Source organism: Mustela lutreola, chromosome 14 (assembly GCF_030435805.1).
Source record: "Mustela lutreola isolate mMusLut2 chromosome 14, mMusLut2.pri, whole genome shotgun sequence".
NCBI classification, from domain to species: Eukaryota; Metazoa; Chordata; class Mammalia; order Carnivora; family Mustelidae; genus Mustela; species Mustela lutreola.
In genome coordinates, this window is record NC_081303.1 from 35,949,544 (window position 1) to 35,971,756 (window position 22,213).

A 22,213-nucleotide genomic window follows, 5' to 3' on the forward strand; every position below is an offset into this window, starting at 1 on the left:
TTCGACAGGGAAGGAGATTGATTTAAATTCTCTCTCCAGTGATGGAGGCAGGCACTGAGCTAGGAGCGGAGCCTGCCCTCAAGATGCCCACCATCTTTTGGCTGAGACAGGTATGGACGAGAGCAGAATGTCAGGAGCTTCTCTGCTTGGACTTTGAAAAAAAAAAAAAACAAAACACAAAAACCAACAAACTAAAACTTTACTGGAAGTAAATGCTTTACAGTAGCAAAGTGACAGGATGACCCTGGGGACTTTCCCCCACCCTGCGATTCTCAGTGCCTCCACAGACACGCTATGCCCCAGAGCGAGCCCTTCTGGGCTTGGTGGAGTGAGACCCTACAGGTGAGAGGTAGCATCTGACGTAAGGAGCGTCAATGGGGGGGGGGGGGAGGTCTCAGCAGCCTACAGTGACCTCTGTCCATGCCAATGTACGTAGAGCTCCCAGTATCTCATTCCCATTTTTCAGATGGGGGGGGGCAAAGACTCAGTGGGGTGACATGTCTTGCCCAAAGACACACAGCAAACAAGACACAGAAGGGTTTGCTTTCTGTCTGGCAGCAGGAGCAGCAAAGCCAGGCCAAGAGCAATGACTTTAAAAGGCAGGGGTGGAGGGGGTTTGAGGGGCCAGCCACAGAAAGGTGGGCCAAACTAGGTTGGAAAGAACCAGGAAACTGAAATCAGAGATTGGGGCATGGGCCCAAATTCCAGCATCTGGTATAGCTTCCTCCAAGGTGGTTTTCTGCAAAGAGCGGCTTGGGAGTCCCAGGGAAGCCCAGCATAGTTTCAGCCTGGTCACCTGGTCCGTCTGTGGCTGGTCACCTTCTCGACTGTCACACAGCTAAAAGTCAAAAAGTCAAACCAAGAAGGGTTCACCTTCAAAAAGTAATAATAATAATAATAATAATAATAATAATCACAAAACTTGAGATGCACCTGCCCATGAGGGGTGTGGAAATTCCATATGACTTTACAACCAGGCTCGGAGCCAGAGCTGGGGGTGAAAAGCAGGTCAGCTGATCTCAGGGTGAACTGCAATCTGTTGACAGTGAAATGGAGTAATCTGGCGATCAAAGGCAGCTGTGAAGGGGGCGGGGTGGGCATGCTACAGTCCCAGAATAGGGACCGGGGACCTTCCCTCAGCCACTGGTAAGGCAGCTCTAGCCCTCCCCAGCCTCCTCCTGGCCAGGGGCCCCAGAGCAGGGCGACTGCCTGGTCTACGCCACTGCTTCTCCCTCCTGTATATTCAGATAGGGAGCCTGGCCAGGTAGCCACATCTCTGGAGAAGGGCTGCTGGGGAAAGCGTGGCCCTCACTACCCTCAGGGCCATGTGGAATACTGTCTACCCACCCATTCCTATTGATTAGGACACAAAGGGCCAGGGACACGGCATGACTGGCTCCGAGTCACACAGGGACCATTATCACCAAGACTAGAAGCTAATCTTCCCACCACACCATCATCACACCCTATCCCACTGCAATGCCAGCAGGACACCTGAGTCAGCACATTGCAGTAGGGACAGGCCCCAGGAGCCCCGGGCTACTTCAGTGCCAAGGTCAGGCTTCCAATGGCCTGGGAACACCACAAGGCACAAATGTGGCTCCTCTTTCCCAGCAGCTATTTCTACAGGAAGAGGCATTGAGTCTACACTTGAGTCTACTCAAGAACCCAACAGCTAACTCAATCAGAACAGGAGAAAATGCAGACACCCAGATAATGGGCCTGCTTGATAGCAAAGATGCAAATGTTTTACCCCCTAAGGAGCTTCCAATGACACTTTGCACCAAAATCTCATCTCCTTTCTTGTTTGGAAGAAAGCCACTGATTAGGGGAAATCTTCTGAGACTTATGAGCTCAATTATAGGCCAAGAGATGGATTATCTTTTTTAGCTAATAATAATGCATGAATACTTTTATTTTGTGTCCTCTGGGAATATTGTCAGTTGTTTTGTGGGAACAATGACTGACTCAAAAGCAAAGTAGATGATTTATCTCTACAAGACTTTTATTTGCATACTTTTGAAAAATGATTCAGAAACGTATTTCTTGGAAAGTGGGTGTAAAATTAAATTCTCTGATTAAAGTAAAATAAAAGTGCTTTAAAAAAGTGGCTTAAAGATATAAACTCAACAGACAATTTTCTAGGATTTTCTAGGAGAGTCTCAATTTTAATAACATTCCCCACTCTGGTTCTCCATAATCAAAATTTTATGTGGCAGTCTATAGATCTTTTCATTTTATCTGCAAAATACGGTCTTCTCCAAAATGAAGACATTTAAATCTTTTAAAAGTTTCAAAATGTGTTTTCTCACTTTTTGGATTTTTCATTCGAAGATTCATCATGTTTTGTATACGTTGACATAAACGCAATCACAAAATTTCCCAGATTTTAATTAAAATATATGTCACTTAGGAATGCTTTCTGCCGCAAAGAACAGAAACTTCAGTGCTCACATGGTTGGGGTCCCATTCGTTCTCTCCTTCCATACACCTCTCAATTCTTTGGCATCAGTCTTGTTGGTGCTTGGAGCTTGCAAGATGGCGGCCACTTCTTGCATGGACATGACCATCTTCTTTTTAGGAAGTTATGGGGGCGGGGTTTAAACAAACAATTGTCCAAACCCTAACTACTTTGCTTTACCTTCTCAGCAGAACTTTATTTACTTTGTCTCTTTGGTGAGGATGGTGTCTCTTTTGTCACTTCTAATTGCAAGGAAGACCATAAATTCAAGTTTCTTGCTCTCTACACCCTATAATAGAAAAGGGACATTGAGTATCTGACATCGTATGCCTGCTTGTTCCTTTACCAAGGCTATAGTGACTGCAGACTTTAAAGATCTCTAAAAACAACAAATAATGCAAATAATAAATGCATGCTTTTAATTGGTGAGTGCATCCTTTGAGAGTATTAAAATGGTGATGCTCTTTCCACCATGAATTTGTGACTCCTACTTCTGGGCCCAGAGTACTGCCTGACATCATAGCCAAACACATGCTTAAAGTTTTATAGCGAGTGAATTAATGGGACATTACAAACTGGCTTACATGGCAAAATCTGCCTTTTGGACTCAGCAGAGTTCCCATTGATTCTTCAGCCTTCTTTTGCTTCTTGGTCAATGTCAATGTGAGGGACCTTTTTAAAGAAACGCATAAATTACTAGTTAAGGTTTTTGCCTAATTATTTATAATTGCATGCATTTGCCTACTAGAAATTTTCATTTTATGGCGAATTTCAAGATCCTCAGGGCTACTACTTCCCTTTTTAGTGAAATGGTTGCATTTCTCTCTTCATTTATTGCTCTCCTAGATCTATGAAAACTCAGACTCAGAGTGGAGGGACAATGTTAGAAAGGTAACAGATGGTCTGAGCTATTCTGGAAACAAATTCACTAGATATGCCTGGGTCCAAGCTTGAAGGGGCCCGTCTGGTGAGGCGGCACCTGGCAGGTCCGTGGACACAAACATGGGTGCATAGTAAGGTGGAGGTACAGACGAAAAAGTTCACCAGAGACAGGCCTCTGCTCTATTGGAAAGAGAACTAAAGTGTTGAAAGACAAATTGTCCTAGTGGAAAAGAATATTCCAGTACATTCCACCCTCTCAGCACACCCTGCTGTTCACTCTGGGGCGGGGGGGCGGGGTTACTTGACAATCCAGTGTTCTGGCTTTGCTGCTGCCACAGCAGCCACAGGGAAGGACGTGAGAATTGTCTGTCTGGCTCCATAGATTTCTATAAAAGCCCTTCAAAGTGTCTTTCCCCAAGTCTGTCCTCCCAGAAAAAAACCCAAATCAAGGTAAAATTGTTCCAGAACTTATCGTGCTTATCATATCGAGATGAAATATTGGGTACATGGGGCAAGGATTTAAGTCTTACTTACAAAGAGGAAATTTGCAGACATGGTTGATGTTTGGCATTCATTAAATACAGAAAACAAAGCTGCTCAGGAAAAGGAAGTTTGGAATTTCCTCTGCTGCTGTTTTCCCAGGGAAAAAAACAAAAGGGCAAATGAAGGCAGGCCAGGCTTATCCACTCCCACAAATGCAGCCAATTCCCCCCATGAAGCCAATCACTGAGGGATTTTCAGGACAACAGACAAGTGTTTCTCCCTTTCTGCTCTTGGAAAAGTAAAGACTGTTCAGGTTATCTTGGCCTCTGGCAAACAGCCTCTCCTCACAGAAGCCAATCTGTGCCTAGAGAATAAGACTTCAGAGTAAGCACTGTGGACAGAAGTTTGGAAAAAAAAAAAAAATCAGACAATTTTAGAACTGACAGTAACCTGAAGACCAACCACCCTATTCTGGAGGTGAACAGGCTGAGACCAAGAAGTGGAAAATGCCACGCCTAGTCCTCCATACTGATAGAGGCAAACTGGAACGTGATCCTCTGTCTCCTAGCCCTGTGCTTATCACTCCATAAGCAGCTACATGGATGTAGCTACAAGTGGCTACAAAGTCCTTTTCACCCAATTATAAATATTCAAAATTACATATAAAATGTAACAAAAATATTTTAACATGCAGCTGAGTTTGGGGGGAAAATAAAGGAAACACCAAACGCCAATAACACAAAGGGAAGCAAAACAAGCCCTTGGGACAGATGATATGGCAGCCATTGGGTGTGGGGTTGGGAGTGTTAGAGCTGGAGATGCGCTCCAGTGGTCAGAGTTTTCAAATGTTTTAAGTCCTGCTTGTATAAGGACTTGTGACCTGTACAAAATGGAGAGTAGACACAAGACCTATTCACACCAGTGAGACCCTAGGAGACTGCATGTCAGTTAGAGGGGCACTAGAAAGTACTTTTGGGTAGGGGTACAGAGGAATTTGGCTTTATTGGGGTGTTTAGTAGAAAAAAATACCATCCTAAGAGAAATTAACCTACCAGGCCTGTGACATGGGGCAGGAGCAAAGTTTGAATTTTATACTCTTCCTTGGTAATCTTTTTTTATTTTTATTTTTTCTGAAGTAAGCTCTCCACCTCGTGTAGAGCCCAATGTGTGGCCTGAACTCAGGGCCCCAGGATCAAGACCTGTCCTGAGATCAAGAGTTAGATGCTTAACCAACTGAACCACCCAGGTGCCCCACCCTTGGTGATCTTTTTGGAGTGCCTGGCAGAAACGTATGTAAAGCTTGTCTGAAGGAACACTTTATAACCCAGGCCACATGAGGGTTTTGTAGACAAAGTGGATCACCACTAAAGATGACCTCGTGATAATTACCAGAGCCACCAACATGGGCTCCATTCACACAGAAATATTACATGTACCTAGACAATGACTCCCATGCCAACAACCAGGTGTGCGAGGAGATTGCCATTACTCCCAGCAAGAACACAGGCCATGCCACACATCTGACAAAGTGGAGTGAGAAGGGCCCAGTGAGTGGTATCTCCATCAATCTGCAGCAGAAGAAGAGAGAAAGGAAAGATGATAATGTAGCTGAGGTCTCCATCCTGGATCAGGAAATCACTGAAGTTGATTCTGACACTAAGGAAATGTTGAAACTCTTGGATCTGGACAGTCTGGCAACCTGCAGGTCATGCAGTCTACAGTTGGGATGAATTGCAAAATACCATGGAGAGTCATTTGAATCTTCTTGCTGTGCTGTGATACCTTCAATAAACCTTAAACAACAACAATAAATTCCCAAAACAGATAAGGAAATGTTGTGATTTACCATGATAGAGAATCAGTAAACACAATCGTGGCTAGATGAAATGATAAATAACCAAACCAGACAAAAGAAAATCAGTAAATAGAAACTACACAGGACTATCTGGGAGAGACTATAAAACAATATTTTAAATGATTACACAGATGAAGGAATAGAAACCATAACGAAATAACATTCAAAAAAAGAAACTGGAAGATCCTATAAAAAGAGATTAGATTAGCAATTTTGAAACTCCCAACAAAGCAAAGTTCAGACCTAGTTGGCTTCCCTGATGAATGTTACTATACAGTTAAAGAAAAATAAATACCAATTCTTCATAAACTCTTCCAAAAACAGAAGATGAGGGAATACTTCCCAGTTTGTTCTATAGGGTCAGATTTTGCCCAGTTATCAAAACCAGTCAAAGATATTACAAGAAAACAACACATCAAAGTTCTTTATGATATAGATGTGAGAGTCATCAACAAAATACTAGCAAACTGAATCCACCAGTAATAAAAAGGCTTATACACCATGACTAAGTGGAATTTATCGCAGGAATGCAAGGTTGATTCAAAATACAGAAGTTCAATCATTGTAATATACCAAATCAACAGAACAAAGGATGAAAAAACCCATGATCATTTCAACAGACACAGAAAAAGCATTTGACAAAAGTCTAACATTTTCATGATAACGACACTTGACAAACTAGGAATAGAAGGGAATTTCCTCAATCTGATGATAAGGTTGTATCTATCTATCTATCTATCTACCTATATAGAAATGTTATATATATATATATATATATAATTTATCTATATTAAATTATATAGAGAGAAATATATATTTCCTAAATATATATATTTATAAATATATATAGAAAAATATCAATTATATTTCTGCATACTCTCAATGGACAATTGGAAAATGAAAATAAGAACACAGTTCAGTTTACAAAAGGATAAAAAATACTTAGGAATAAATTAAAAAAAAAAAAAAAGAACTGTAGGGGTGCCTGGTGGCTCAGTCAGAAGTGTCTGACTCTTCATTTCAGCTCAGGTCACAATCTCAGTGTCATGAGATGGAGCCCCATGTTGGGCTCTGTGCTAGGCATAGAGTCTGCCAGAGATTCTCTCCCTCTGCCCCTCTCCCTCCTTGAGTGCTCTCTCTCTCTAAGATAAATAAATAAATAAAATCTTTCTTCAAAGGAAGTGTAACTTACACTTTGAAAACTACAAAACATTGCTTGAAGAAATGTAAGACCTAGATAAATGGGAGGACATTTCATGTTCATGAATCAAAAGAGCTAACACTGTTAAGACAGTAATACTTCCCAAATTGATCTACAGATTCAACAAAACCCTCATCAAAATCCCAGATGCTTTTCCTGCATAAATTTATAAGCAAATCCTAAAGTTGATATGGAGATACAAGGTACCAGCAATAGCCAAAAACAATCTTGAAAAAGTCAAAGGACTCACACTTCCCAGTTTCAAAATTTACGACAAAACTATGGTAATCAAGGCAGTATGTATAACAGTTCAGTGATAGGACAGACATATTTATCAGTTGAATAGGATGGGAAGTCCAGAGACAAATCCTTACATTTAGTGTCAATTTTTCTTTTAAAAGATTTTATTTATTTATCTGACAGAGAGATTAGAGAGAGATCACAAGTAAGCAGAGCAGCAGGCAGAGGGAGAGAGAGAGGCAGATTCTGATCAGGGAGGCTGATATGGGGCTTGATCCCAGGACCCTGGGATCGTGACCTGAGCCGCCTAACCAATTGAGCCACCCAGGTGTTCCAGTCAATTGATTTTTGACAAGGGCGCCAAGACAACTCAAATGAGGGAAATAATCTTCTCAACAAATAGTGTTGGGGCAATTGGATAGCCACAAGCTGCAGGATAAGGTTGGAACCCTTTCTTATGCTAGATCCAAAAATTTACTCAAAATGAAATGTAGATCTAAATATAAGAGCTTAAACTATAGTACTCTTAGATGAACACATGGTGGTAAATCTTTGTGACCTCCGGTTGGGCAAGATTTCTTATGAACCAAAATCAGAAGCAACAACAGAAAAAAAAAATAGATAAATAGTATGCAAAATTCAATTTTGTATGTGTGTTTCAAAGGACAATGCACAGATTGGAGTGGGAGGGATCTGCTGGGTTTTGAGACACCAGGCAGAGCTGTGTGCCAGAGACAGAGACACATGGTAACAGGATGGGTGAGCTTGGAGTGCGGCCAGAGGACAGGGAGATAGGAGTGACTGAGTGCTTTTCTCTGAGGGTGCACTGAGGAGTGGGACCCCGAGCTCTCGGCTCCTCTGGGCCAGATATTAGGAAGCTGCCATTTTCATTCTTATTCTCCAGAGCTCTATGGAACATGTTCAGGAAATAAAAGCTCCCAAGGGCAAACCCAAGCAGATTACTTAGCCTGGCCCCTAGCAAGGGTGTTGCAATTCTGCCTTGGATAAAGACACTTGAGAATCACTACAACAGGCCCCTTCCCAGAAGATCAGCATGAAATTCAGCCAACACTTGATAAGTTCACTTATCAAGGAGAACAGTGGAATTCCAGAGGAGGAGAAGGCAAAGCATGGAATTCATGGCTTTCTCCCCATAATTCTTTAGTTTTGCAAAGTTAATTAATTTTTTAACTTATTTTTTCTTATTCTAATTTTTTTAACTTTTACTCTTTCCCCTTTTAATGTTTTTAAACTAGTTTATCTTAACAATACCTTTCATTTAAAAAATCTTTTTTTTTTTTTTTTAGTATAAATTAAATTTTTAATTATGGGAATACTACCTACATCTTTCAAAATTACAAGCAAAGTCAACCGCCCCACCTTTCTTACGTAGTAAATGAATTAATAGTGTTGGCCTTCGGTCCCAGACATACCTCTCTACAGCACAGATAGCAGGAGGCTGGATTTTGTCTGGTCTGTAACCGCTCACTCTCAACACCCCATTGTGAATGAGCAACAGAGGGGGCTACAGAGTGGTGCAGACCCGTCCCCAGTCCCCTCCCCAGGGCCGTGGATGGCAACATCTGTCCCCAGCCAAGGTTCCCCCCCCCCCCCCCCCCCCCGTTTTCCTCCTGCTCTCCCTTCCCACGGGGAAGCTACCACGTGTGGCATGTCTGAGTGTCAAGCACAAGGCTTTGGGATTTGAGCCGAGAGCAGGAAAGCGGAATCCTGCTCAGTGTAGGTGGGTCTCCTCCACCAAAGTACACAAAACAGTTTCCAGAAAATAGGAAAATAAACGCATTAGGGCTTTAATCCTCTTAAATAAAATTTGAAAATTAAACATTGACATTTAAAATGTACGAAGCATGCAATCCTTGGATTTTGAGCAAGTCCATCTTTCTACGGTAAAGACCTTCCGGTCATCAGTAAGTGGCTACTAGAGATCTGAACATTTCTGCAAATAGATTAACAAAAGGTCAAGAGTGACTGATTTTGTTAAATTCAGTAACGGGCAAAATAAGCTGGTGAGGCCTGTTCAGGCACATGTGCTCACTTCCCATCTCCAGAAGGAAGCCGGAAGTCGGGTATTTTCATTGCTAGACTGTAACGAATTACAAATGAATTTGTATGTTCTTCAGTGAGGGCATGGCGAAACTTTTCTAAGCAGGAAGAACACGCTCAAGCTCTTGCCTTCCCTTCTGCACAGGAAGGTTCGGGCTGAGCGCCCGGGACCCGGGTGAGCCACAGCGCGCAGCCCAAGTGGGGTTCCCAAAGGCATTGACTCATTTATGGTACCTGGACGTCGCTAGGCTTTAACCAGCTAGAGCATGATTCATGACCCTCTGGGTCCAGTCGTGTCCCGCCGGCCTGTTCTCTAAGCATGTAGAGCGATGAAAGGTGTATTAAAAATCAACGAACAGACTCCCGAATTTAAGTTCATTCACGCATCTGTGCAACCGGCTTCATTTTCTGTTTAGCCACTGGTTACTAAAGCTTTCCAACAAGGACAGGGAAAGGGTCAAAGGTATTCACAAGAGCTACAGCAGGGGATCGCAAAGAACCCACGGGAGCCCCATGAGGCCACTAAGCTGCCTTCACCACCCCCACCAGTGCGGGTCTCAGGGTGCGCCCGTGCAGCTTGTACCCCCACTTTGCTGACCAGCTCCACCGTGCCGGGCTCCTTGCCCTCCACTGGTGTGTGGAACAGGGCCTCGTGCTCATAGGGGTCGAACCTGGCACCCACGGGGTTCAGCCGCAGCAAGCCGTGTTTGGTGAACACCTTCTGGATCTGGACCTCCATCATCAGGAGCCCCTCATAGAGGTTCTTGAGGTGAGGATTGTCGTCTCTGACCTCCTCCTTCGGGACACTCTGCGTCGCCTTCTCCAAGATATCTGCGACCTCCAGCAAGTCCTTACAGAAGCCCTGGATGCCGTATAATTTTGCCTCCTCCACCAATTTCTGGCTCCTCTGCCTCAAGTTCTCAGTGTCTGCCAAAGCTCGCTTATATTTTTCCACAGTCTCCTTCAGCTGCTCTTCTAGCTTGACCTTCTCGTCCAGGAGTATCTTCTCTGGGGAAGGAGTATCTGTCTTCTGTTCATTCTGACTCACGACCTCTTCCAGGTTCTGGCCACTGTTCTTCTGTTTTGTAGCTGTGCACAGCAGCCGAGGAGATGGTCTGAGAGACAGGTAAGCTGGGAGACTTTGCCGCGCCAGCCTCACACACCGAGCCGCCATGACTGCCACCGCCGCTGCCCTAAAAAAATCTTTTTGAACCTTCATTATTATAGTCATATTTTATCCTTCATTGTATCTAACTTTTTAAAAAATATTTATTTATTTATTTATTTATTTATCAGAGAGAGAGAGAGAGAGAGAGAGAGAGCAAGCACAGGTAAGCAGAGTGGCACGCAGAGGCAGAGGAAGAAGCAGGCTCCCTGCCAAGCAAGAAGCGTGGGATCAAGTCCCCCATCGGGCTCTCTGCTCAGCAGGGAGCCTGCTTCCCTTCCTCTCTCTCTGCCTGCCTTTCTGTTTACTTGTGCTCTCTGCCAAATAAATAAATAAAATCTTTAAAAAATTAAAAAAAAATGTTTTGGGATACAACTTCTTCTAATTGATCAAAATATACCCTAAGTTTAGCACAGGGCTTTGTTCTAGTTTCCAGCCTGAGCAAATTCTCTCCACTTTCTTTTTCTTTCTTTTCCCAACCAACTTATCTTATCAACTCCTTTTTAGAATTTTTTAAAAAAATTTTCATCTTTATAGTCATATTCCATCCTTTCATCATGTTTACCCTTATTTTTGTATATATACGTATATATGTATATATATGTGTGTGTGTGTGTATAGATGTTTTTCTTTTTTTTAAGATTTTATTTATTTATCTGACAGACAGAGATCCAAGTAGGCAGAGAGGCAGGCAGAGAGAGAGAGGAGGAAGCAGGCTCCCCGCTGAGTAGAGAGCCCAATGCGGGGCTCCATCCCAGGACCCTGGGATCATGACCTGAGCCAAAGGCAAAGGCTTTAACCCACTAAACCACCCAGGTGCCCCAAAAGTTTTTCTTTCTTTAAAATGTTGGGAGATAGTTTCTTCTAAGAGACCAAAATACAGTCAAAATTAAGTGGGTGGCTCTGTTCCACTCACCAGTCTAATATATATATATTTTTCTTTTTTTCTCTATTAAAAAAAAAAGATTTTATTATTTATTTATTTGACAGACAGAGATCATAAGTAGGCAGAGAGAGAGAGAGAGAAGCTCTCTGCTGAGCAGAGAGCTCAATACGGGGCTCAATCCCAGGACCCTGAGACCATGACCCAAGCCGAAGGCAGAGGCTTAACCCACTGAGCCACCCAAGCACCCTTATAATTTTTTTTTTACTTCTTTTTACCCCTTTTCTTACCCCCACAGTTTGGGGTCTCTCTGATTTGGGTAATGCACATTTTTCTGGGGTCTTTGCCACCCTTTTAGTATTTTATTCTCTCTTTCATATATTCTTATCTGGATAAAATGAAAAGGGAGAAAAACTCACTACAAAAAAAAGTACAAGAGGCAGTACTGAAGGCCAGGGACCTAATCAATATGGACATTGGTAATATCCAGATCTAGAGTTCAGAATGATGATTCTCAAGGTGCTAGCTGGTCTCAAAAAAGGCATGGAAGATATTAGAGAAAACCTCTCTGGAGAAATAAAAGAACTAAAATCTAACCAAGCTGAAATCAAAAAAGCTATTAATGAGGTACAATAGAAAATGGAGGCTCTTACTGCTAGGATAAATGAGGCAGAGGAGAGAATTAGTGATATAGAAGACCAAATGATGGAGAATAAAGAAGCTGAGCAAAAGAGAGACAAACAGCTACTGGACCATGAGGGGAGAATTTGAGAGATAAGTGAAAGCATAAGACAAAACAACATTAGAATAATTGGGATTCCAGAAGAAGAAGAAAGAGAGAGGGGGAGGAGAAGGTATATTGCAGTGAATTATTGTAGAGAATTTCCCTAATATGGCAAAGGGAACAAGCATCAAAATCCAGGAGGCACAGAGAATTCCCCTCAAAATTAATAAGAATAGGTCCACACCCTGTCATCTAATAGTAAAACTTACAAGTCTTAGTGACAAAGAGAAAATCCTGAAAGTAGCCCAGGACAAAAAGTCTATAACATACAGTGGTAAAAATATTAGATTGGCAGCAGACTTATCCACAGAGACCTGGCAGGCCAGAAAGAACTGGCATGATATAGTCAGAGCACTAAATGAGAAAAACACATGCAGCCAAAATGCTATATCCAGCCAGGCTGTCCTTTAAAACAGAAGGAGAGATAAAAAGCTTCCAGGACAAACAAAAACTAAAAGAATTTGTAAACACCAAACCAGTTCTACAGAAAATATTGAAAGGGGTCCTCTAAGCAAAGAGAGAGCCTAAAAGTAGTAGACCAGAAAGGAACAGAGACAGTATACAGTAAGAGTCACCTTACAGGCAATACAATGGCACTAAATTCCTATCTCTCAATAGTTACCCTGAATGTAAATGGGCTAAATGCCCAAATCAAAAGACACAGGGTATCAGAATGGATTAAAAAAAAAAAAAAACCAATCAATATTCTGTCTACAAGAAACTCATTTTAGACCCAAAGACACCTCCAGATTTAAAGTGAGGGGGTGGAAAATAATTTACCATGCTAATGGACATCCAAAGAAAGCTGGGGTGGCAATCCTTATATCAGATCAATTAGATTTTAAGCCAAAGACTATAATAGGAGATGCGGAAGGACACTATATCATACTCAAAGGGTCTGTCCAACAAGATCTAACAATTTTAAGTATCTATGCCCTAACATGGGAGCAGCTAACTCTATAAACCAATTAATACCAAAATCAAAGAAACACATTGACAATAATATGATAATATTAGGGGACTTTAACACACACCCCTCCCCCACTGAAATGGACAGATCATCCAAGCAAATAAGGGCCTTAAATCACACACTGGACCAGATGGCCATCACAGATATATTCAGAATATTCCATCCCAAAGCAACAGAATACACATTCTTCTCTAGTGCACATGGAACATTCTCCAGAATAGATCACATCCTGGGTCACAAATCAGGTCTCATCGCATATCAAAAGATTGGGATCATTCCCTGCATATTTTCAGACCACAATGCTCTGAAGCTAGAACTCAATCACAAGAGGGAATTTGGAAAGAACTCAAATACATGGAGGCTAAAGACCATCTCTCAAAAGAATGAGTGGGTCAACAAGGAAATTTAAGAAGAATTGAGAAAATTCATGGAAACAAGTGATAATGAAAACACAATGGTTCAAAATCTGTGGGACACAGCAAAGGCAGTCCTGAGAGGAAAATATATAGCAGTACAAGCCTTTCTCAAGAAACAAGAAAGGTCTCAAATACACAACCTAACTCTACACCTAAAGGAGCTGGAGAAAGAATAGCAAAGAAAGCCTAAACCCAGAAGGAAAAGAGAAATAATAAAGATCAGAGCAGAAATCAATGAAATAGAAACAAACAAACAAAACAACCCAATAGAACAAATCAACGAAACTAGGAGCTGGTTCTTTGAAAGAATTAATAAGACAGATAAACCCCTTGGCCAGACTTATCCAAAAGAAAAGAGAAAGGACCCAGATAAATAAAATCATGAATGAAAGAGAAGAGATCACAACCAACACCAAAAAAATACAAACAATTATAAGAACATATTATGAGCAACTATATGCCAGCAAATTTGACAATCTGGAAGAAATGGATGCATTCCTAGAGACATATAAACTACCAAAAGTGAACCAGGAAGAAATAGAAAACCTGAACAGACCCATAACCAGCAAGGAGATTGAAGCAGTCATCAAAAATCTCCCAACAAACAAAAGCCCAGGGTCAGACGGCTTACCAGGGGAATTCTACCTAAAACTTAATGAAGAATTAATTCCTATTCTCCTGAAACTGTTCCAAAAAATAGAAATGGAAGGGAAAGTTCCAAACATATTTTATGAGGCCAGCATTACCTTGATCCCCAAACCAAAGATCCCATCAAAAAAGAGAATTACAGGGCCGCCTAGGTGGCTCAGTGGGTTAAAGCCTCTGCCTTCTGCTCAGGTTGTGATCCTAGGGGCCTGGGATCGAGCCCCACATCGGCTCTCTGCTTGGTGGGGAGCCTGCTTCTCTTTCTCTCTCTGCCTGCCTCTCTGCCTGCTTGTGGTCTCTGCCTGTCAAGTGAATAAATTTAAAAATATATATATATTTTTAAAGATTTTATTTATTTATTTGACAGACAGAGATCACAAGTAGGCAGAGAGGCAGGCAGAGAGAGGAGGAAGCAGGCTCCCTGCTGAGCAGAGAGCCCGATGTGGGACTCGATCCCAAGACCCTGAGATCATGACCTGAGCTGAAGGCAGCAGCTTAACCCACTGAGCCACCCAGGCGCCCCCCCCCCCCGCCAAAAAAAATCTTAAAACAAAAATTTTTTTTTTAAAAAGAGAGTATTACAGATCAATATCCTTGATGAGCATGGATGCAAAAATTCTCACCAAAATGCTATCCAATAGGATCCAACAGTACATTAAAAGGATTATTCACCATGACACAGTGGGATTTATTTTAGGGCTGCAAGTTTGGTTCAACATTTGCAATCAATCAATGTGATATAATACATTAATAAAAGAAAAAACATGAACCATATGATACTCTCAATAGATGCTAAAAAAGCATTTGACAAAGTACAGCATTCTTCTTGATCAAAACTCTTCGAAGTGTAGGGATAGAGGGTACATACCTCAATACCATCAAAGCCATCTATGAAAAAAACCACAGCAAATATCATTCTCAATGGAGAAAAACTGAGAGCTTTTCTGCTAAGGTCAGGAACATGGCAGGGATGTCTATTATCACCACTGCTATTCAACATAGTACTAGAAGTCCTAGCCTCAGCCATCAGAAAACAAAAAGAAATTAAAGACATCCAAATCAGCAAAGAAGAAGTCAAACTATCACTCTTTGCAGATGATATGATACTTTTTAGAAAACTGAAAGGACTCCACTCCACATCTGCTAGAACTTGTACAGGAATTCAGTAAAGTGTCAGGATATAAAATCAATGCTCAGAAGTCAGTTGCATTTCTATACATCAACAATAAGACAGAAGAAAGAAAAATTAAGGAGTCAATCCCATTTACAATTGCTCCCACAACCATAGATACCTAGGAATAAACCTAATCAAAGAGGCACAGAATCTATACTCAGAAAACTATAAAGTACTCATGAAAGAGATTGAGGAAGACACAAAGAAATGGAAAAAATGTTCCATGCTCCTGGATTGGAAGAATAAATATTGTGAAAATGTCTATGCTACCTAAAGAAATCTACACACATTTATTGCAATCCCTATCAAAATCCCATCCATTTTTTTTCAAAGAAATGGAAAAAATAATCCTAAAATTTATATGGAACCAGAAAAGACCTTGAATAGTCAGAGGAATGTTGAAAAAGAAAGCCAAAGTTGGTGGCATCACAATTCCAGACTTCAATCTCTATTACAAAGCTGTCATTATCAAGACAGTATGGTACTGGCACAAAAACAGACACATAGATCGCTGGAGCAAAATAGAGAGCCCAGAAATAGACCCTCAACTCTATGGTCAACTAATCTTTGACAAAGCAGGAAAGAATGTCTCATGGAAAAAAGACAGTCTCTTCAACAAATGGTGATGGGAAAATTGGACAGCCACATGCAGAAAAATGAAACTGGACCATTTCCTTATACCACACATGAAAATAGACTCAAAATGGATGAAGGACCTCAATGTGAGACAGGAATCTATCAAAATCCTTGAGGAGAACACAGGCAGCAACCTCTTCGACTTCAGCTGTAGCAACTTCTTCCTAGGAACATCACCAAAGGCAGGGGAAACAAGGGCAAAAATGAACTATTGGGTCTTCATCAAGATCAAAAGCTTCTGCACAGCAAAGGAAATAGTCAACAAAACCCAAAACACAACTGACAGAATGGGAGAAGATATTTGCAAATGACATATCAGATTAAGGGCTAGTGTCCAAAATCTATAAAGAACTTAGCAAACTCAACAGCCAAAGAACAAATAATCCAATCAAGAAATAGGCAGAGGACATGAACAGACATTTCTGCAAAGAAGACATCCAGATGACCAACAGACACATGAAAAAGTGCCTCACATCACTCGGCATCAGGGAAATACAAACCAAAGCACAATGAGATACCACCTCACACCAGTCAGAATGGCCAAAATTAACAAGTCAGGAAATGACAGATGCTGGCAAGGATTCAGAGAAAGGGGAACCCTCCTACACCCTACACTGTTGGTGGGAATGCAAGCTGGTGCAACCACTCTGGAAAACAGCATCGAGTTTCCTCAAAAAAGTTGAAAATAGAGCTACCCTACGACCCATCAATCACACTCGTGGGTATTTACCCTAAAGATATGAATGTAGTGATCCGAAGGGGCATGTGCACACAAATGTTTATAGCAGCAATGTCTACAATAGCCAAACTATGAAAAGAACATAGATGTCTATCAACAGACGAATGGATAAAGAAGATGTGGTGTATATATATATATATATATATATATATATACACCATATATATATATATATATATATGTATAGATAGATAGATAAAATGGAATACTATGCACCCATCAAAAGAAATGAAATCTTGACATTTGTGACAATGTGGATGGAACTAGAAGGTATTATTCTGAGCAAGATAAGTCAATCAGCGAAAGACAACTATCATATGATCTCCCTGATATGAGGAAGTTGAGAGGAAATTTGGGGGGCTTGGGGGTAGGAAGAGAATAAATGAAACAAGATGGGATCAGGAGGGAGACAAACCATCAGAGACTCTTAATCTCACAAAACAAACTGAGGGTTGCTGGGGGTGGGGGGAGGGAGAGGGTGTTTGGGTTATGGACATTGGGGAGGGTATGTGCTATGGTGAATGCTGTGAAGTGCGTTAATCTGGTGATTCACAGACCTGTACCCCGGGGCTAATAATACACTATATGTTAATGAAAAAATTAAAAAAAATTTTTTTAATAAAGGTTAAGTCTCTGCTCTCTTTCTAGCTCCTCGGTTGCCTGGCTTGCAGCAGTGAGTGAAATGACCCATTCATCAGAAGGCACAGAGGTGAGTGCTATGACAAAAGGTGACTGGCAAAGTTAAGGCAGGGATTTTCTTTCTTTCTTTCTTTCTTTTTTTTTTAGGTTAGTTGTTTGTTTGTTTGTTTCCAAAAGCAGGTTTTTGTTTTTGTTTTTTTAGGATTTTGTTTATTTATTTGACAGGCAGACATCACAAGTAGGCAGAGAGGCAGGCAGAGAGAAAGGAGGAAGCAGTTTCCCTGCTGAGCAGAGAGCCCAATGCGGGACTTAATCCCAGGACCCTGAGACCATGACCTAAGCTGAAGGCAGAGGTTTAACCCACTGAGCCACCCAGGCGCCCCCTTTTTAAAAAATTTTTATTTAGTTATTTGATTGAGAGAGAGAGAGAGAGAGAGAGAGAGAGAGTTGCTTAACCAACTGAGCCACCCAGGCGCCCTAAGGCAAGGATTTTCAAGCTTAAATGAAAACCAGCAGACATACTCGAAGAGCCTAATACATATTGGTGGTAATTATAAGGTCATAAGTTCATCTCAAGGGATGCCTGGGTGGCTCAGTTGGTTGGACGACTGCCTTCAGCTCGGGTCATGATCCTGGAGTCCCGGAATTGAGTCCCACATCGGGCTCCCAGCTCCACGGGGAGTCTGCTTCTCTCTCTGACCTTCTCCTTGCTCATGCTCTCTCTCACTGTCTCTCTCTCAAGTAAATAAATAAAATCTTAAAAAAAATAATAAGTTCATCTCAAATGCAAATGAAACCCACTTGGCAAATCTTAGGAGTCAAATGCTAGAAATCTGTTAAGGAAGGAGACAGCTGCTTCCGCCGCCTGAAACCAACACCCAAGAACATATATAATCTTTTGGTTCCCAAGCATGATGTTTTACAAGTTGCAAAACCTGGTAACATTGTCCCAGAGTCCAAGTGGTTGTTTCTGTTCTAAGTCCAGCCGCATCTCATTCTCTTTGTGTCCCGTTCTGGGCCGCGCGGCATCTTCTTCGTGTGCATTTCCAATTGAACTTTTATCGCAAAAGCAGTTTAGAAGCTTTATATCCTAACATCTCATAAAAGATGCAACTGCACCCAAATGGAAGCTTTTAAAAACTAGAATTAGACCTCCTTATTGGGAGGATGTCTCAGGTAGTAAGCCAGGGTTCCTGTTGGGAGAAATCTGGTCTGGATCCTTGGGATCTGGGCTGGGGCTGGGGTGGAGACAGAACACATCGAGTGCTGAAAAGGAGTTATCTCCACAACACCTAAGCTCACCGCGGTTTTCTAAACCTAGTAACCATCTCATGAATAGCAGAGCTATATTACATTGAGTTAAAGGTCGTTCTTAAAGTTTAAAAACGAACAGCCAAGTTTCTGCAACCAGATCTTGGCATTTATTAAGTTTCTAATACGTTGGGAGCTTCCAAAATTACAGGTGGCAGCCCCTTTCTTTTCTTTCTTTTTTATTTTTTTTTAAGATTTTATTTATTTATTTATTTATTTATTTATTTGATAGAGATCACAGCAGGCAGAGAGGCAGGCAGAGAGAGAGGGGGAAGCGGCTCCCTGCTTAGCAGAGAGCCCCATGCGGGCTCAATCCCAGGACCCAGAGATCATAACCCAAGCCAAAGGCAGAGGTCCAACTCACTGAGCTACCCAGGCACCCCGGCAGCCCCTTTCTCCATCTATGGGAGACCATGCCCTAGGATCCCACAGATCTTTGAGGTCAGCGAGTGGGGTGAGCAGGACAGGGGGTCAAACAGGGAAATCCATAAAACTGTGGGACATGAGACCCTCTTCCTGCAGTCCCCAAAAGGCAGCAGGGAGGGGCGCCCGCGGAAAGCGTGGGTCTTGGGGACCCACCGCCCTCCCCCCTCCCCCGCCCCCGTGCGGGCTCTGTCCAAGTAGAACAGCATCCATCACGAGGTACTGACGCCTCGCGGGATCCGGGTCGCATCGTCACCAGGAGCTCTTCCACCGCAGCAAAAAGTCAAGGGATCCAGACGAGCCTGGGGCGCCTCAGGGGGGGACGCCCCGCCCACTCGGCCCGCCTACCCTCCTCCCGGCCCGCCCCGGCCTCTAGGCCCCGCCCACTCGGCCGCCAGGTGGGTGTCCGCCTACCTGGCCCCGCCCACCCCGCACGCCTCAGGGGGCAACCCTACCCCCAGCGGGGTCCGGCTGCGTCTCCTCAGCTCCTCAGGGGTGGTGGCTGCGCTACAAGTTTGGAAATTTTGGCGGCGGAGGAGCGCGCCAGCATTTCGAAGCCGAAGGCTGTGGCAGTAGCCGACCTTCGAGGGCCCTTCATCCGCGCCCCGGCGCTCCCGCAGCCCAGAGTCGGGCGGCCAAGAGACTCGGCAGCGTCCTCTCGCGTTCGCCCGCCGGACGGCTGCAGCCCTGTCACGGGGGCCGGAGGAGGTGAACCCGCTCGCAGAGAGCACCTGCCGGGTAAGCGAGCCCGGGAACTCGGGATTTGAGGGCGGGAGGCCCGGGGACCGGGGGCGGGGCGCGGCTGGGGGTGCGGGGAGGCCCGGGACCCGTGGACGGGGGTCGGAGTTTGGGGCTGCGGGAAGCGGGGAGGCCGCGCCGCGGCTCGCGGTCGTCGCCGGGGGAGGGTCGGGGCGAGGAGCGGACTTAACGCGGAACACCCTCCCCCGTTCCCCTCCCAGCGCTGGAGCTGCCTTGCTAGCCGTACGTTTCACAGCCCAACGTGTCGGTAGGGCGTCGGAGAAAGGGGGGCGTGGGGTGGGGTCTGTCCCCTCCCTGAGGGCCGCGTCCTCCGGTCGGCTGCCCCTGGAGGTCGGAGACGCGCAGGTGTGGCCGCTGTGCCCGAGCTCTCCCCGCGCGCGAGCAGCGCCCAGTTCCTGCGCGCGGGGTCGGGGGCGAGCGCCGCGCCAGGGGCGCCTCTGGGGGGCTCCGCGGGCTGCCGGCCTTAGCCGCAGCCCTCGGGGACCCTGCAGCGTGCGGCGCTCCGAGCCGCTCCGCCTGGACACACCGACAGCTCCGCAAAGTCCCAGTAAACTGGACCTAACCTGCAGGAAAGCGTTGACGGTCATTCCCTTAACTTGGGTTTCTCGTGAAGGCGGTTTTCCAGTAACAGACACAGATGTAGAATAGTGGCCAGTTTAAGTACTTGTAAATGCGTTCCAGTTGAGATAAGATACGTGCTTAATCATTGGCTATTCACAGACTACAAAACAACTTTTGTTTTAATCCGGCGTAGGCTCTTTGGACACAAGTTCTCCCAATTAATTTGTAGCAATTTTTAAAGCCAACAGTTTGGTCACTTGTATAGATTTTTTTTTTTTTTTTTAACCTTGAAATTGGTTTCTAGAGTGAATTCCTGAAATCAAAGAGGCTTATGGACTGTTGTAGGATAAGAATGAAGAAGAGCATGAAAATATATTCATAATGTATCCTTGGGGTTCGATATAATTGATTCCCTTCATCTGGATACACAAATAGGTAATACACAAATAGGTAACGTGAATTACACCCTTTGGATACATACGGTATACGCATTTAACACGGCATTTTTGGTCTCAGTGAGTAACTGTGTTGTCTTGATAGAGCAATTTTTAGAAATCCCAGAAATTGTTGATTGTTAATATTTCAATAATCCTGAAGATAGTGCGGCAGGCAGTGTGAGGTGTTGACAGTGTGTTAATAAGACTGTCTTAGATTTGGGGAATTGGAGCTACTCTGATGACTGTCAGTTAAGGAAAAACTATGTAATTGAGGAATGCAGATCATTGCAGATTTCCCGCAGGCTTAGTATCTAGTGGGGCTCAAAAACATGTGAACACCTAAGTTGCCTCCAAGAAGACAGGCACATATATCTCTCCAGTCTGGGTTAGTAGATCAGTTTGAGACAAGCAATCAGATGCTCTGAAGTAGCTCTTTGCTTTTTCTCCCACTTCTTTTACTTTTCTCCCACTTGATTTACTTTTAGCAATGACTCAGTGGAGGGGCTGTACTCAAGTGAATTATAGTGCCACGAGTGCCAACCCCAAAGAACTGGGACAAGATGCAAAAGTGCAGATTTCAAGTTTGGGTTATACATATTTATAGACATTAGGCAGTGTAAATCATTTTCATACTTTGCAAAGTTAAAGTGAACATCGGAGACTAGTTACTACTTTCCGTTCCCAGGTGTCTTAAAACATTAAAAGCTCATGAGTGTTTGTCAATTGTGACTTTAATCACCAATTTTTCTTTAATGTTTTTGGATTGTGTTTTTTATGTTGAATGGTGGTAAAAGAATTTATAGCTCCAGACAGAAAGTTTATATATAGTCTATGAAGGGAACAGTGCTGGCTCATGCATTGGCTATGATGGAAATGCATAGTGAAATCTTACATTCACGGGTCTGATTGAAAGCCTGAACACCTTCACCACCTCTTCGTTGAGTTCTTCCCTACCCCACCCCCTGACAACTAAAGCTGAAAACAATTTAAGCTTAATGTGGTAAAATTCCTGCAGTGTGGTGACTCTAGTTATTTTATTTAATTTGTTTATTCATTTTATTTTGAGAGAGGGAGGGAGGAGGGTAGAGGGGGTGAGGGAGAGAGAAAATCTTAAGCAGGCTCCATGCCTAGCATGGAGCCTGGATGAGGGGCTCAATCTCATGACCCTGAGATCATGACCTAAGCATAAATCAAGAGTTAGATGCTTAACTGACTGAATCTAGTGGTTTTTTTTTTTTTTAAAGAGATTTCCTTTATGTTACCTAATAACCTACAGTGTTTTACTCATAGAAACATAACCTAACCAGGTTTGTTGACAATAGCACCTGGAAATGAGATTTAATGACCTGCTAGTATGGATTTTAGATTTTTTTTTTTTGAATACTCAAATTTATTCAACTTTGAAATAAAAGAATAAATTCTCTGGGAAAAGTGAGGAATTATAAACTAGTGTAATTTTCTGTAATGCAGTATCAAATATCCTTCAGT

General features: G+C 43.1%; 1 protein-coding gene and 2 long non-coding RNA genes across 10 annotated transcripts in view; 1 reads left to right on the plus strand and 2 right to left on the minus strand.

The window, feature by feature from the left end:
• Positions 1 to 2,059: 2,059 nt before the first annotated feature.
• Positions 2,060 to 20,376, minus strand: LOC131814570 (uncharacterized). 2 transcript variants are annotated; one of them, XR_009347350.1, is made up of 4 exons: positions 20,291 to 20,376; positions 5,263 to 5,394; positions 3,878 to 3,970; positions 2,060 to 2,750 (listed from the first exon to the last, which is right to left on the minus strand). It is a non-coding gene; the product is annotated as an uncharacterized LOC131814570 (long non-coding RNA). The 2 variants fall into 2 exon arrangements; XR_009347349.1 differs by having other exon boundaries at positions 3,878 to 3,973.
• Positions 8,920 to 10,387, minus strand: LOC131814568 (grpE protein homolog 1, mitochondrial-like). Its single transcript, XM_059145600.1, is given in 2 exon segments — positions 8,920 to 9,768; positions 9,770 to 10,387. Coding segments are annotated over 2 exon segments (651 nt in total). The 5' UTR covers positions 10,358 to 10,387; the 3' UTR covers positions 8,920 to 9,705.
• The window catches only part of LOC131814569 (uncharacterized), a 72,301-nt gene continuing 69,443 nt past the window's right edge, over positions 19,356 to 22,213 (plus strand). For all 7 annotated transcript variants that reach the window (XR_009347343.1, XR_009347342.1, XR_009347344.1 and 4 more), the window contains exon 1: positions 19,356 to 19,706. This is a non-coding gene — a long non-coding RNA (uncharacterized LOC131814569). The remainder of the gene's footprint in view (positions 19,707 to 22,213) is intronic.